At 41.1% G+C, this 15,536-nt stretch overlaps 3 protein-coding genes across 3 annotated transcripts; 1 reads left to right on the plus strand and 2 right to left on the minus strand.

The window, feature by feature from the left end:
- Positions 1 to 1,357: 1,357 nt before the first annotated feature.
- Positions 1,358 to 3,912, minus strand: LOC147334402 (low affinity immunoglobulin gamma Fc region receptor II-like). Its single transcript, XM_086271739.1, has 4 exons — positions 3,809 to 3,912; positions 1,933 to 2,205; positions 1,608 to 1,853; positions 1,358 to 1,521 (listed from the first exon to the last, which is right to left on the minus strand). Exons 1-4 carry the CDS (start codon positions 3,858 to 3,860, stop codon positions 1,358 to 1,360), a joined length of 735 nt encoding a protein of 244 aa, XP_086127865.1. The 5' UTR covers positions 3,861 to 3,912.
- A 1,518-nt stretch (positions 3,913 to 5,430) lies between these two features.
- LOC147334403 (sialoadhesin-like) lies at positions 5,431 to 10,691 on the plus strand. Its single transcript, XM_086272161.1, has 7 exons — positions 5,431 to 5,556; positions 7,158 to 7,193; positions 8,231 to 8,503; positions 8,583 to 8,828; positions 8,910 to 9,062; positions 9,804 to 9,902; positions 10,524 to 10,691. Exons 1-7 carry the CDS (start codon positions 5,526 to 5,528, stop codon positions 10,616 to 10,618), a joined length of 933 nt encoding a protein of 310 aa, XP_086128287.1. The 5' UTR covers positions 5,431 to 5,525; the 3' UTR covers positions 10,619 to 10,691.
- A 914-nt stretch (positions 10,692 to 11,605) lies between these two features.
- On the minus strand, positions 11,606 to 15,454 carry LOC147334404 (nuclear factor 7, brain-like). The gene is made up of 2 exons (XM_086271553.1): positions 15,296 to 15,454; positions 11,606 to 15,194 (listed from the first exon to the last, which is right to left on the minus strand). The coding sequence occupies exon 2, from the start codon at positions 15,175 to 15,177 to the stop codon at positions 14,005 to 14,007; it is 1,173 nt and encodes a 390-aa protein (XP_086127679.1). The 5' UTR covers positions 15,178 to 15,194; positions 15,296 to 15,454; the 3' UTR covers positions 11,606 to 14,004.
- Positions 15,455 to 15,536: the final 82 nt, after the last annotated feature.

The raw sequence follows: 15,536 nt of genomic DNA on the forward strand, positions 1-15,536 counted from the left end.
CAAAAACACACTTATCAAATGTTTAAATGTTCTTTTTTATTCCAGTATACTTCCAAACATGTGACACAAACAGCTGGTGTTTAATATACAGATGACTCGATATTGAAGCAAATTATTTGAACTTTTCTGGAGGAGCCTCGTTATCGGTCTTCAGGATATCCACGAACAGCATCAGGATGCAGGTCCAGATGTTTCTGCTGTGATGTGAAAATGCTCTCACTTTCCTCGCAGGTTAAATATGTGGTGGTTAGCACTGTTGCCTCACAGAAGGAAGGTCGTGCATTTAACTTCACCATCATGCCACGGCCTCTCTGTGTGGAGTTTGCATGTGTCTGTGTGGGTTCTCTCTGGGCACTCTGGCTCCCTCCCCTGGTCTAAAGACATGCAGTTAGTGGAGTTAGGTCAACTGGTGAATCTAAATTACCCATAGGTGTAAATAGTTGTCTGTCTCTGTGTTGGCACTGTGACAGACTGGCAAGGGTGTACCCCGCCTCCCACCCTGGTGGCTGGGATAGGCTGCAGCCATCCTTACAATCCTGACAAGGATGAGTGGAAGAAAATGGATGGATGGATTAAAATATGTTTATGTGAGATTTAATTCATCTGAATTTTCAGTTTATGAAGATTAACTTTGATCTTGGTGAAACAGATTTGCCCTGGAAAAAATGAAACACTGGAATAAACCTGAGAGCTGAGGGTGGGGGATCCCCATGGTGTTGGTTTTGCACACAGAAAAGCACAGGCGTCGAACTCCAGGAGTCGAGGGCTGATGTCTTGCAGGTTTTAGATCTCACCCTGGGTTAACACACCTGATTCAAAGGATTAGTTCATTACTAGGCCTGTGGAGAACTTAAAGACTGTGTTGGATCAAGAACACATCTAAAACGTGCAGGACACTGGTCCTCGAGCCCTGGAGTTCCCCACCCCTGCAGAAAACAGTCAAAGAGCAGGGGTGGGGAACTCCAGTGTGTTTTGAGGGCTTTATGTGATATATTTAGGCAAAGTTTGCTTTTAACCTGGTAAATGGAGGTTTTGTTGGAAGTGGCTGTGTAGTTGTGAACTTGTGTAGAAAGTTTTAGGAGACATCATTTTAAGAAACGAGTCTCTGCAATCGAGAGAAACAGTAATAATAATGTCATTGATAAAAATGTCCTCATAGACGGTGAAAATGCATGATGACACTGGTGATGTTGTCTCATCCAGCTCCTTCTTGTTTATCTGAAACAAACCACAATTTTTTAAAAATTATTTAAGAAATTAAATATTGAAGAAAATTTTGAACTGTGGTAAATATAAAGTTTAAAACGACGTAAAATCCGGAAGTCTGAATCTCACCTTTGAGTTTCCTGTAATCGTGTCATCTCAGCATCGCAGCACAGGCTGATGCAACAGTCAGCAAGACAGGAAGAAGACCAGGGACGAATGATGCAGAGGACGATGTAAGTGAAAGTCCAGATGTAGGTGGAAGTGTGGATGTAGGGGGAGGTGTGGATGTAGGTGGAGGTGTGGTGGTGTGTTCCCCTAAAATAAAGCAAACACAGTCATTAAGTTGTCGTCACATTGTGAATGTTGAAAGCTGCAGAAACACAGACAGGTGAGTGTGTCACCTGTGACAGTGATCCAGCTGGATGGAGACTCTCCATGACCGCTGATGTCACACTTGTAGAGGCCTTCATCAGACCTGGAAACATGCTGGATGGTCATGTGACCTGTAGGCTGCTTCCTGATGAGGGAGCCATCTTTATAGAAAGCAGCTGGGAGGTTGGAGGGAGTGGTCTTTGTTTTACAGAGCAGAGTGACGTCATCTCCCTCCATCACAGGGAGGACAGGACTCTGCAGGATCACTGATCCACCTCAACACAGAGACAAACTACAGCATTTCATCCATTTACACACAGCTTCATCAACACTAACTCCACACACTCAGCTTACCAGTGACTGTCAGCTTAACCATGTTACTGATGGGACCCTCTTTGGACTCACACCAGTAAACTCCACTGTCCAATGGGTCAATGTAGCTGATGTTACAAGAAGAACCAGCACCTTCTCCCCACCCATCTCCACACTGAGTCCTCTGTTGTCTGCTTGTGTTCCTCCTCAGAGTCCATCCAGCAGAGCTGTCGTCCTCCTCACAGCTCAGAGACACAAAATCATCTTTAAACAGCTGAGAGCTGCTGGGACTCACAGTCAGACGAGCTGTGGCAGCTGAAATGAAACCACAGAACATGTGGGCAGAAGTCGTTTCAACAGGCTGTAGAAGAGCACGCACTGTAGGAATGAACATCTGCTCAAAAAATCTTAACCTGCAGTAAAACAAACTGAAAATAATCACTAAGCACATTTAATGTAAACTTTAATCCACACTCAACAACAACTTCTCTCCCAGCAGAGATTTAACACAACATTCAATCAGTAATGATTTATCTGACGGTAAAGGTGTTAGCTACAAAGGTAAGAGGTAAAGAAAACCTAGAAAGAAATGAACTCTTTATGGCAAAGAACAAAAACAACACAAGCAACATAATGACTCATCTACACGTCAGAACGTGTGTTTGTCCACACACATACACAGTTCTGTTTCCTCCCCTCTCTGTTTGCATTTCTGAAGGTGGGCACTGAGAAACTCTGGAGGCGTGCTGCAATCCGCTGATCCAATCAGTCAGTCAGAAACAGTGTTTCATGTTTCCTCTTTTATTTTTATTCCACCGGATGAATGGAAACAAGCCACCATTTGGCTGGTCTGAGCCCACTCCTGCCTACACATACATCTATCAACTGTATATAAAAGATGGATGTGCAATACTATGCAAAACTCTTGAGTCATCCCTCATTTCTTTATATTTTACTTCCAATTTACTTTCTTAGAATTTGTTAAAGTGGTCTTCTGAAAAATGGCTTTCAAAGTGTTTCTTTGGACACCTGCTGATTTTCCATTTATTTTCAGTCCAGTCCTTTTACCTGACCATTTTCAGTCAGATGCTCTTTTTCTTTTCTTTTCTTTTTTGTTTTAACCACTTAACACTGATCTATGAATCATTCAAGCATAACGAGCCACCTGACTGAAGGGATGAATTAATATTATATTAATATTCTTAGACAATATTTTATTCTACTAAAAATTCCAAATGTAACAGTTTCATAGACATAAAATAGGATTTTGCAATGACGCAGAGCGAAACTGGACCAACGGAGGACAAAAAAAGAAGCGGCCTAAAAAAACTGTTTGCAGGAGATGAACAGTGTCTGAATATCATATAGTTAGTAAATGTGAGCAGTAAAGAAAAGATGCAGAAAAGACCTGATACAGGACCTCAGTGATTCATCTGGCCCTTTAGTTCATCTAAATCAATAAATCAGCAGAAAAAGCCAAACAGGCTAATAAAGGTCTGAGTATTCTGTAATTTATGCCACCAACAACACATCTTTAACATCCTAAGGCCGTCTTTCTTGAAAGCACTGCTATTACAGTTACTTTAACAGTAACAGATACCTGCTATAGTAAACATTCACCCTTTACTCAGACAAACAGAGCATTAAAAGACTGCCCACATATTGACTTTTGTCTTTAATCCTGGCATGCATGAATTATGACAACCTCAATCAGGATGTTTTTCATAAGTATTTTTATTCATCTTTAGGCATAAAAAAGGTGCACAACTGATGTGTATGGAAAAACACATCAGTGTCCACTGCAGTGGTTTATGTGCAAGTATACTATCAACACTGACACGAATACAAGAAAACAGCCTTTGAATAGCTGCCCACTGTAGTGACCACTATGCATGAAAAGGCTAACCGCTTCACTCACCTGAATACCCAGAAATCAGAGTCAAAATCAGGATGAATATCAGAGAATCCATGAAGGACAGGAGCAAAGATGATCGGCTGTGGTCCACCGTGACATGAAGGACAATAAAGTTAGACTTAACAGTTAGGAACTGAGAGAATGACTTTTGTATTTCAAACAAAGATTTTCAGTTCTGCAGAGCAAGAGGAAGAGAAATTTCTGAGAGCACTTTAAAGATGTAAAGTGTCTAAGATGTAAAGTTCCTCCTAGTCTATGTGCACGTTTGACATGTGGAAATCTGAGAGATTAAAGTCGACGTGTCAACTCACAAACACAACTACAGTTAACTGCAGCCTCACAATCAGCATGCAGAAGGCAGCAGGAACACCACAGCATGCCAAAATATTACACACATGCTAGATGATCCTCAACATGCTGATTTTTATTCATTTCACTACAACTTGAATGAAAATCGTGAATGATTTTACTTAAAAAAACAACAACAAACACTGCAAATGTTTCACTGCTGACCCTGTCCATCAGACCACCATAGTGATGGCTGCTTCCAGCACCTCAGAACATCAAAGCTGTCAAAGCTAAGAATATGTCAATGAGTTCAGTGTACTCAAATCACCTCCAATTTTAATCTAATTGGGATGTGTTGGAACACAGGGGATGTGCAGCCAATAAATCTGCAGCAAATGTGTGATGTCATCATGTCAATATGGACCAAAATCTCAGAGGAATGTTTACAGTACCCTGTTGAACTGGGGCCAGCCCAGTATTAGCGGGGCATGAATAATAAAATATGTAGGTGTGTAAAGTCACACACTAGTGGTCATGAGAGTGTGCTGAGACAAAACACCTTCATGTTGTCAGACTTTTTGTACTTCACGCGTGATTTTACATTCTGCTTTGAGAAGGTCTCACATTCAGCTCTGCATCTTGGTTTGATTCGCAGTCGGTGTGTCATGATCTTTATATGACGTCAAGCCACTGACGAGACTTTTTGTTTGAGCTGACAAGAAGGCGCTCATACTTTCTGACTTGGCAATGTCACATTGATTCTCACTTTGCACATATACGTTAGCTTCATCTTAGATTTATAATCCATCTCCAGTTTTGTTTCCAGCTGGTATCTAAATCCTCTAAGACTGATCTGAAGCAAGCAACAGACTTACAGGTTCTCAACTTGAGATGTTTTACAGATTTCTGAAGAGAAGATGCGCAGATGGAGGAAAAAATGTACTTGAGAGGCCCGGGCTGGCAGTTTAACACATTCATACAGCACACATGCCGCAGTCTGTGGTGTGAACGGCTCCTAACGTCTGGCTTACCAGCAGAGACTCAAAGCTTCAGAGGAAATGCACAGGAAGTGCTGACAGAGTGTGATTATGTCACACGATTATTTTATTCAGTGTTGTATTCATATTTGTTTTCAGCTGTTGAAAGATGCTCTGAAAGTAAAGTTAACATGTAAGTAAGAGTAGAGTAAGAGTTCTTTATGAGGGCAGAGTTTCATTCAAAACCAGACCAGACCAAAGCAGTTTGTAGTTTGGTTTCACTCTTAGTTCGTCACGCGTTCGGGTGGTCTCTGTGCTGAGAAACGGAGCCACGTCAGATGTTTTTCCTTTTTCCTTTACAGCTGACAGAAAACCACAGACACTTACACAGAAGTAGGACACTGTTTTTGGGGTGTGTGTAACTGAAAGAAATGCGCAAATAAAGATGTGAAACAATGCCGAGAACATCGCTCCTGCTGTCGCTCTGTAAGTACAGCTTTTCCAAATATGAAATAATAGAAACGGGAGCATTAATGGAAACCCGAAAGGTCACAGGAACAAGTGTTATGTGGGCAGATTGAATGATCAGACAAATGAGTGAAATCCTGTTTGATGCTGAAAAATAGCCGTTTTTAAATACAAGTTTTAGATTTTTCTTATTTTTGTTATAATGTAAGGAAATATTTGCTGGAGACAGATTATAAAAATTGCAAGACTGTACACTCAGCTCGCAAAATTTGAGAAATATAAAGTGAACGCGGAGAGAGAGAATATCAACCATAGGGTGAAACGTTTCTCGTTGGTGGTCAATGGGTTTGTACGAAGGTTTGCTTCAGTTGCTTCTTCTTAAGCTCCCTCCACAGATTTTCTTCAGGACCGAGGTCTTGAAACTGCTCTATGACCTTAATATGCTTCTGCTTTAGCGGCTCCTTTGTTGCCTTTGCAGTATGTTCTTAGTCATTGTCATGCAGCCATAACCCATCTTCATTTTTCTGGCTGATGGAAGGAGCTTCAGTGGCTCGATTCATTGGCTCCTCAGTGGAAAGAAGTCGTTCTGCAGAAAAAGAGCCTCAAAGAATCGTTAGGGCATTTCTCTTCTTCAAACAGCTGATAGCAAACAGCATGACTTTACTTTCATCTGACCACAGGATGCTCAGGAATCTTCTCTCAATCATTCACACGTTTACTGGCAAACTTTAGATTGATTGGTGTGACACATCCGCACACAGCTGATATGGCGATTGTGGCTCAAGAGTTGGGAGTTTGCCTTGTAATCGGAAGGTTGCCGGTTCGAGCCCCAGCTCGGACAGTCTGCGTCGTTGTGTCGTTGTGACACTTCACCCGTTGCCTACTGGTGGTGGTCAGAGGGCCCGGTGGCGCCAGTGTCCGGCAGCCTCGCCTCTGTCAGTGCTCCCCAGGGTGGCTGTGGCTACAATGTAGCTGCCATCACCAGTGTGTGAATGTGTGTGTGAATGGGTGGATGACTGGATATGTAAAGCGCTTTGGGGTCCTTAGAGACTAGAAAAGTGCTATATAAATAAAGGCCATTTACCATATGTGTGAGCCAGCATTTATTAAAAAACAGCGACCAGTTGGGGTGAGAGAAGGAAAACAGGATAAAGACATGCTGTGGAAGAGAGACAGAGGTTAATAACAGATATGATTCAATGCAGAGATACTGAAAAGTAAAAAACCCAATGCATCATGGGAATCCTCCAGCAGCCTACACCTTGCAGCATAACTAAGGGAGGATTCAGGGTCACCTGATCCAGTCCTAACTATATGCTTTAGCAAACATGTCTGACAGTAACCTGTCCTGGGTGTGGCTGGTCAAACTGAACCCAGCTTTCCAATTACTTTTTCTCACAGAGCCAACTAGGATTGGACTATGTTTTCCTTAATAAATGAAATCATCAATTAAAAACTGCTTTTTGTAAGTTTGTAAAACAAAGAAAAACAAAACAAAACAAAACAAAACAAAAAAACCCCAAAACATAAAACAAACAAAAAAAGAACAAAGCAGTTAATGGCATTACACTCGTTTCCTTTTTGAATTTAACACCAACCTGTGTGTCATTTCTCCTCAGTGCTGACTTCACTGCTGGGCTGCAGACCCTCCCAAGGTTGGTACATTTTTCAAACGCATTAATAAACCACACAGCACTTTTCTCTGTAACATTTTTTTCAGTGTGGCTCCAGCCGTCAGTGGTCTGTTTGCTCTCTGTTTGCAGTATTTGCTGCAGTTACTCTGCCCGTTGCACTCTATACGACCACCTGAGACTTTAAGCTGTTAAAAACAATCATTTATAAAAATAAGTATTATTTTTATTGCAATGTTTTATTTTACTCAACTTTACTTCAGTTCTGTGTCTTGCCATCAGTGCACATCTGTTCATTGGTACATTTACATGCTTACTACAGGTGACCTATTTAACTTTCCCCGCTGCCTGTTCATACTAAACAGTCAACATGGCTAAAGTTTCTAATAACGAGATACGTATAAGTAATTCCTGTGAGCCAACATCTCAGGCTTCAGACTGCACTAAAAAGCTTCTGGTCCAGCCTTGTGTTTGTGAGGAGCAACCAGTGAGAAGACAGATGGCTTCTTGTTTCATACATGCACTATATGCACCAAAGCCCAGGATCACACACCATGAATTGTAAGCTGTGCAAAATTAATTGCCATTTCCACTTTTACAAGAAATAAAGAGACAACAAATATAATTACATGACACATAGGTCACATGGTTGTAATGTGAGTCTCATGAGGAGGATTGCTTTTTGTAGTTGTCCCTTGTCATTTTGTTTAGTTTTGTTTTATAATTCTGTGTCTCTGTATTGTTGTTTAGTCTCCCTGTGTTTTGTTTCATTTATTGTTCTGTTTCTGTTTTATTTTTTTTTCCTGTGACTAAGCCCTGTCATTCTGAAACAAGAAAAAGCAGTTGTAGGACCTCCTCTGCTGAGGTTGAGGTGGCTGAAAAAGCTGCTTGCAGAAAAAAAGCAACAGTATTTAGGGTAGAGCAGCCTGTAAATAATGTGTCTTTTAAAACATTTGTCAACCCTTCATAGAAGGGTAACAATTTCACTTTATGTGTGCTTTAACTGAAATCAGCTGAGATGACCAATGTTTGGATGTCTTCTTCTGATGTTTTCCTCACAGCTCGTCTGACTGTGAGTCCCAGCAGCTCTCAGTTTTTTGAAGGAGACTTTGTGTCTCTGAGCTGTGAGGAGGACGACGGCTCTGCTGGATGGACTCTGAGGAGAAACACAAGCAGAGACACCAGAGCTGAGTGTGAAGATCACAATCAAGAATGGGGAGAGCCACCTGGTTCATGCTGTAACATCAGCTACATCGACCCACTGGACAGTGGAGTTTACTGGTGTGAGTCCAGAGAGGGTCCCATCAGTAACATGGTTAACCTGACAGTCACTGGTAAGCTGAGTGTGTGGAGTTAGTGTTGATGAAGCTGTGTGTAAATGGATGAAATGCTGTAGTTTGTCTCTGTGTTGAGGTGGATCAGTGATCCTGCAGAGTCCTGTCCTCCCTGTGATGGAGGGAGATGACGTCACTCTGCTCTGTGAAACAAAGACCACTCCCTCCAACATCACAGCTGCTTTCTATAAAGATGGTGTCTTCATTGGGAATGAGACTACAGGTCACATGACCATCCAGCATGTTTCCAGGTCTGATGAAGGCCTCTACAAGTGTGACATCAGCGGTCATGGAGAGTCTCCATCCAGCTGGATCACTGTCACAGGTGACACACTTAGACTGTGTTTGTGTATTCAGTATTCAAACATTCAGTGCATGAAAATAACTTTTTCTTCGGTTCATTTAGAAAAACCCATCACTGCAGCTCCACCTGCATCCACCCCTCCACCTGCGTTACCTCCTCTACTTGCTGTGTTGGCCTTTGGATCAGTCTGTGTTTTGGTTCTGCTGTTGTTACTGGTTCTAGTGATGAGGGAATGTGTCTGCAGAAAACTTGAAGGTGAGACTCAAATGTCTGGATTTTGTATGTGTGGCTTAATTTTGCTAAATGGTTTGTACATTTAAACAATTTCCTATATATATATGTTGTGTCTACATTGTAAGTACATGTCGTCACATTACAGCTCAAACTCTATGGTGTGAATTCCCAAAATTTATAATGTTTGGAATCTAAAGTGTTATTTTCACTACCTGAAAACATTCACTGCTTCCTCATCAGGTTTCATATGTAGGTGTGAATTATAGTAAATGCCTTTTTAACAACATATCCCTCATTTAGAAGAAACACATGGTCACTGTTAGCAACTTACAAAATAAATCAGTGGTTGTGTTATGAAGTGTTACTTTTATCATCATGAAATATTACTCTGTGACCTCGAGGTATGGTTAGGTACAAATACTTGCTCTGAATGTTACATTATTACAACTTATTATATTACAGCTTATCCTAATGTCCATTTTCACTTTGTTGTCATTTGCAGTTCAGGCTGTTTTCATAGACTCTCCTAACCTCCCCTTCTTACTTTAGGATTATTCATTGTTTCAAACAGTTAAATATGTTTACTGAAAACTAAACCCTAAATGTAGAAAACACCTGTGCTACATGGTAGATTAGGGTGCATCTAAATTGAAGGCTCTATTATAAAGTGCTAATATTATCATTTCAATCTTTTAATTACATTTATAAAGAAAGGCCCACTCTGAGTGTTTTTAAATCGTGTTTTACTTTATTTTGGTTCAGCTGATCAAGAAGCTGGAGAAGATGCCATCACAGATGACACCACGTACAGCGAAATCAAAATAGCACAAGAGCCTCAGCAGACAGCGAGAGAGGCCAGAGGTAGTATTGTTTATATTTTTATATCTCTGTGAGGAGCAATGCTAGTTTGAATAAATCTTGCACAAATCAGATGTGGTCATTGTGCACATCTGTCCTGAGGGTCAGGTTAGTAACACAGTAAAAACAGATCCTAAATGTTTGGTGCTCAGTGTGAGATTTTTGGATAAGTTAAGCAAACTAATGCATTATGCCAGCATAGGTGCTGCACAGATGCCCATTTCATCTGCAGTATTCTACATATAAAACATTAATCATAGGGAATGTCTACATATTTTAAAATACCAGAACTATCAAGGAAACATAACAACATCTTTAAAAAGAAAATAATAATGCTAATGCTATAATAATGGTTGAAGGTATTCTGAATCTTTAAAAAAAAAAGTTTCTTAGTTATGTGTGGAGGTAAACGTGATGAAGTGAAACAAGGAAACCAGCATTTATTCATGTGAGGCCACAGAGGTCAGAGGTCACTATAATTCCTTAATCTGCACCTTAGATTGTCATGTGGGAGTATCGGGAGCTCTTCTGCCCTTAATCAATACAGATTTGTGTTGCAAAGGTTGAATTCATTTTTCTACAACTGTGTTTCATGTTGTTTGAATTGTGTGTCTTTGTGATCAGAGACGCCATCAAAGCCAGAGGTCATCTACTCTTCAGTGAAGAAGTTCACCCGTCCAACCACTGATGACCAGGCCATCAGACCGGAGTGCATTTAATACACCTCGAGTTACCCTTAGCTGTAGCTTCACTCTAATTTATATATTTTAATTGTAGTTTGTGTTTCTTTGATTGTGCAGTTGTTCCTGCAGCAGAGATCTGGTTTCTCTGCAGGATCAATAAAGTCTTCTTCTCACTTGTTGATTTTCTTGTGTGCTTCTCTGGGTTTCATCAGGTCATCTGATGTGATGAATCTGAGCTGCTCCTGTTTTGTTGTGGTCGGCTGATAATTATCTTGAGTGATTGTAGCAAAGATTAAAGATAAACAAAACCACAACTGTGGATTATAATCAGCGCGAACATCAGTGAGTGGCTGTAAATCTAACACCAGAAAGTTTCAGTTCAGTGTTTGTGTGCCTGCGTCTGCTTAACCCTGAAACCAACATAGAGGAAATGATGCGTCGACTATTTCATATTTCAATTTGTGTGTAACGTTTAACAAAAAAAAAAGGGAATATATGATGATTTTTTTCCTTTTTCATCTTTGCAAATTGAAGTGCGATTTTGACAAAATAATAATTGTCTTAATCCAAATATTCAGACCAACACAGAGCAGATTACAGCTGTGGCTGACAGTAGGAAATCATATTTGCTGTGTTTTAAATGTTCGTCCTCCAGGGAGACGTTTACAGTGGTTCACTCTGCAGTCTGACATGAAAACAGAGAGCTGAGGTGTTTCGGTCTCTGACAAATATCAAACCCCTGAACAAGTGACTCAGACTGGAGGTCTGGATCTCATCAACTCTAATTCTGCTGACATCTATTGGTAAACCTGGTGTATTACAACACAGCTGCAACTTTATGCCAAATGAAGACACTTGGACATTAATTTAAAAAAAACATCTAAATTATTGTAAATCATCATAAAACATCAGGACATTAGTTGTTAGCAATTAATATATTAATGATCCATATTAAAATTGGCTACAAATAATTAACACTTTTTTTTACTGTTGTCAACTTCAGAAATCACTCAGATGTTTAATTTACTTTTTAATGAGTGTGAAGCAAAACAACTACAAAGTTTCTTGTCTCCAAAGCGTGACTCGCTCACAGTCACTGCTGTGAGTGTGAATCAGAGGGAAACTGTTCACTTTGGATCAAAGTGTTGTATAAATGCAACCAGCAGGCGGCAGCACGGCTTCAGTTTGTTCAACAACATATGGTGGTTTCCACTCTGACCTTTGACCTTAGTGTGGGATTCATATTTTTCTTACTCAGCCAGTGTTTGCAGGTCTGTTGAAGCCACTGCATTTTTATCCAGTCAACGCAGACATGAAAATATATGTAAAAACACTTCACACACGTTAACATCAGGTATTTATGAACAGAGCCACTCAGTGTTTCTTCATAAACATTCATTAAATAACATAAAAGTGAATCTTAACCAGCATATGAAAATAAATATATATGAAGCAAATTGATCACTACCGATGTTAGTCTTTTTTTTTTTTTTTAACAATGTCTTTTTATTAAGAGTTTTTCCTTTTATACATATAAACAGAAAAAAGAAAAGGATACAGATGATCTGTACATTCGGGTTAAGTAGCTCATTCATTTAGGCTGTGAAATAAAAGGGGGGGAAAAGAAAATGAAAAAACGGAAATACAGAGAAGAAGAAAAAAGGAGAAATAAAAACATATGTATGATATTTCCCAAAGTAACATAATCCCTGCATGTCTTTGGACGGTGGGAGGAAGCCGGAGTACCCGGAGAGAACCCACGCAAACACGGGGAGAACATGCAAACTCCACACAGAAAGACCCCGGCCTGATGGTGGAATTGAACTCAGGACCTTCTTGCTGTGCGGCAACAGTGCTAACCACCGTGCCGATAGGTTAATTGATTAAGCCAAATTGTCACTAGGTGTGAATGTGTGAATGAATGTGAGTGTGAATGGTTGTCTGTCCCTATGTGTTGGCCCTGCGACAGACTGGCGACCTGTCCAGGGTGTACCCCGCCTTTCGCCCTATGACAGCTGGGATAGGCTCCAGCGCCCCCCGCGACCCTGAAAAGGATAAGCGGAAGCGAATGGATGGAACATAATCCCTGCCAAATAAACCTGTTCATTCCCACCCAGGTCACTGCCCTAGACCTGTACACTGTATTTCCACACCTGACATAAGAGAGTTTGCTGGAAAATTCTCACAGATTTTGAAATGCATCAAGGAAGGGACCCCACATGCTTTGAAATTTGCCCTCCTGGCCAACATGACAGAAACCCCTAATCTAACTGTTAAGTTTTGAAACTGTGTATCAGCCACCAAGTCCAAATGTAATTGTTGGAGTGTTTCAATGTAGTCCAAGTATGTAAACAAACAAACACAAAAAGGCAGATATAGTTCAATAAGTACTGCTGGCACAACTGAATCATTGAATGAGAACAGACAGAAGGCTACGGAGAGATAACAAAGCTCCCCATCTTCATGCAAAAGGTATTACGTCATTATCCAAAGAGTGGAGGTCAATGAGGTTAATGAGGTTACCTCCTTATCAAAGAAAAAAAGAAAATTATGGAGTTAAAGGAAGAGTATTAATCAGCATTTCAGTACTAGAACATTCAGACTATATAGCTGCACTCGGAGGGGAAAAGCAGCGTCTTACGTAGATGCAGACTGTGCCTCTATACATGTATGCAATGTTTGTACCTGCATTTGGTATCACTGTTTTATTAGTAATAATAAACACATGAAGTAATGAATGACGACCCTATCTAAATCCCAGTAACAGTTCCCGATTTTGGCATAATAACTAGTTACCGTGCTCATTACCACAATAATAACATAGTTAAAGTAACGCGTTACTTAATAACGCGTTAGTCCCTACAAAGATGTAGACATTGAGCCCTCCTGGGAGGGGCCATGCTGACATCTGCTGCTTTCAGCTCGAGCACACACGGGTACTCACAGACACACGATCTTGGGTGGCTGCTGCCTCTAAACATATCATACATTATTCATCTTGTGTACTGCTTAATAAGATTCAGCATTTATTATTTACTGTTACCTACGCATATGTTGGATGTTGCTGTAATTTCGCTACAGCATTGTTTTCTTTTTGCTTGTTTTTTTTGTTTTTCTTTCCTTGAGCAGGTGGTGAAGCAGATTTTCACCATCCTTTCTCTCTATCCCCTTTCTCCCATTTTTCTCTCCCTCTCCTTCTCTTAACTTTCTTACTAACTTTTCTTATCGTTTTTCTTTCCAGTTCCCGAGTCCAGTCTAGTCTGATTACAATAATTTAGAATAAAAATAACTAATACAGATCAAATAAACTATGACAATCAAGTGGACCAGTATATAGCAAAAGGTGCACTTGGGAAAGTAAATGTTAGGCACATTTTTGTTGGCCAGACAGGACGGACGGACAGAAAGAAATATAATCATCCTCAGCTCATCTGCTCCAGTGACACTGACACCTTCAATGGCAGCACATTTAGATTATTCCAAGCTTCAAAATATGGAAACATCCTGTGAGTAAAAGTGTGTGTGAAGGTGTGTATGTGTGTGTTAGTATCAGGATCGGAGAACGACAGCTTTCCTCTGTTCCAGTCCAGATTCACTCTGATCCTCTGGAGCTTCTTCTGGAATGAGAGAGGAGTGGATTGAGCTGATGGTGAGTGTGTTGAGTATTTACCTAAAAAGAACCGTATTCTCCATAATCCAGACTCTGTGTCTCTCTTCCTCTGTACAGACTCTGATAACACACCCAGGTCCCACCATGTACTGTCTCTAACCTCAACATCCCAGCTGTGAGTTCCTGAGTTAAAGCCCTCAGAGCCCAGGACAGAGCAGGAACAATCAAACCTCTCTGGAATATCAGGAAGCTGCTGCCTCTCTTTTCCTCGTCTTACGCTGGTCAGATCTTCAGACAGGATGAGGTCTGGATGAGCAGTGTTTGGGTCCAGAATGAGAGGAGTGTACGAGACCATGTCCTTCATGTTGTTCCAGATGTTGACGGTCAGGTTGCCCAGGTGTTTAGCCTGGTCTATCAGAGCTCCTGAGGGCAGCTTTGGATCATCCAGCAGGGGGCAGCGCTGGACTCTTTCCTCTGCAGCTCTCAGCTCCTCCTCTGTGCCTCTGACTATGTCTAAAAGAGCTGCTATCTCTCTGCTCAAAGCCTCCATCTTCCCCTTCATCATTTCACTCTTTTGCTCCTCTTCTTCTTTCAGTGCAGCCAGCCTGGCCTCCTCTTCCTCTGCTAGAAACTGGTGAAGCTTCTTAAACTGCTCCTTAATCTGCCTCTCTGTGTGTCGGGCCTGGACCTCAATGTGTTCTGCTGTTTGAGCAAACTTCACTTGAACTTCTTTACAAACCTTTAACTTTTCCTGATACTTGTTCCGTAAGAAAAATTGACAAACGGTCCCTAAAAATCTGTTTAAAGGTGGATTATCCTCTGAAGATCTTCTCTTACAAAGTGGACAGTCGTGTATTGTTCTCTCTCCCCACCATCGCTTCAGACATTCTTTACAGAAGTTGTGGCGACATGACAGAAGAACAGGATCTCTGAAGACCTCCAGACAGACCGGACAGCAGAGATCCTCCTCTAATATGGAAGCCATTGAGTCTGTGAGTGAATCTGAAAGCAGCAGACAGGAAGTACAGTCAGTCCTGGCTCTCCTCCCTCCTCTACTACCTTCACTGAAACTTCCTTTGAGTTGTGTTTTTGCTCAAACTCACATTCAGTGTGTGGAGTGTCAGCAGCTTGAAGCAGCAGTGTTGGAGTTCTCCACTTGTCTCTCCTGTAGCTGGACTCACTCGGAGGAAGCTGCTAGTTTGGTCTGAACTCAGTCTGATCGTCTGTGTGTCTCTCTTTACTGAGGAAGAAGATCACCCTGTTTCCTGATTTGTCTCAGGTGAGTGAGGTGAAGGGCGGAGCTTCATTCATTTCCTTTTATAGAGGCTGTTGCTTCCCCCATAA

This window comes from Aulonocara sp. 'chitande type north' Nkhata Bay, linkage group LG3 (assembly GCF_057382095.1).
Source record: "Aulonocara sp. 'chitande type north' Nkhata Bay isolate Kocher_YH1m ecotype deep benthic linkage group LG3, A_spYH_male_GT1.1, whole genome shotgun sequence".
In the NCBI taxonomy this organism is placed as follows: domain Eukaryota; kingdom Metazoa; phylum Chordata; class Actinopteri; order Cichliformes; family Cichlidae; genus Aulonocara; species Aulonocara sp. 'chitande type north' Nkhata Bay.

Coding starts and splice junctions, on each gene's coding strand:
- LOC147334402 (XM_086271739.1), bottom strand. CDS start 3,860: ATGGATTCTCTGATATTCATCCTGATTTTGACTCTGATTTCTGGGTAT. Junction 2,206..3,808: donor TCTGATTTCTGGGTATTCAG/GTGAGTGAAGCG, acceptor GTTTCATTTCAG/CTGCCACAGCTCGTCTGACT. Junction 1,854..1,932: donor GGTTAAGCTGACAGTCACTG/GTAAGCTGAGTG, acceptor CTCTGTGTTGAG/GTGGATCAGTGATCCTGCAG.
- LOC147334404 (XM_086271553.1), bottom strand. CDS start 15,177: ATGGCTTCCATATTAGAGGAGGATCTCTGCTGTCCGGTCTGTCTGGAG.
- LOC147334403 (XM_086272161.1), top strand. CDS start 5,526: ATGCCGAGAACATCGCTCCTGCTGTCGCTCT. Junction 7,194..8,230: donor GGGCTGCAGACCCTCCCAAG/GTTGGTACATTT, acceptor TTTTCCTCACAG/CTCGTCTGACTGTGAGTCCC. Junction 9,063..9,803: donor TGTCTGCAGAAAACTTGAAG/GTGAGACTCAAA, acceptor ATTTTGGTTCAG/CTGATCAAGAAGCTGGAGAA.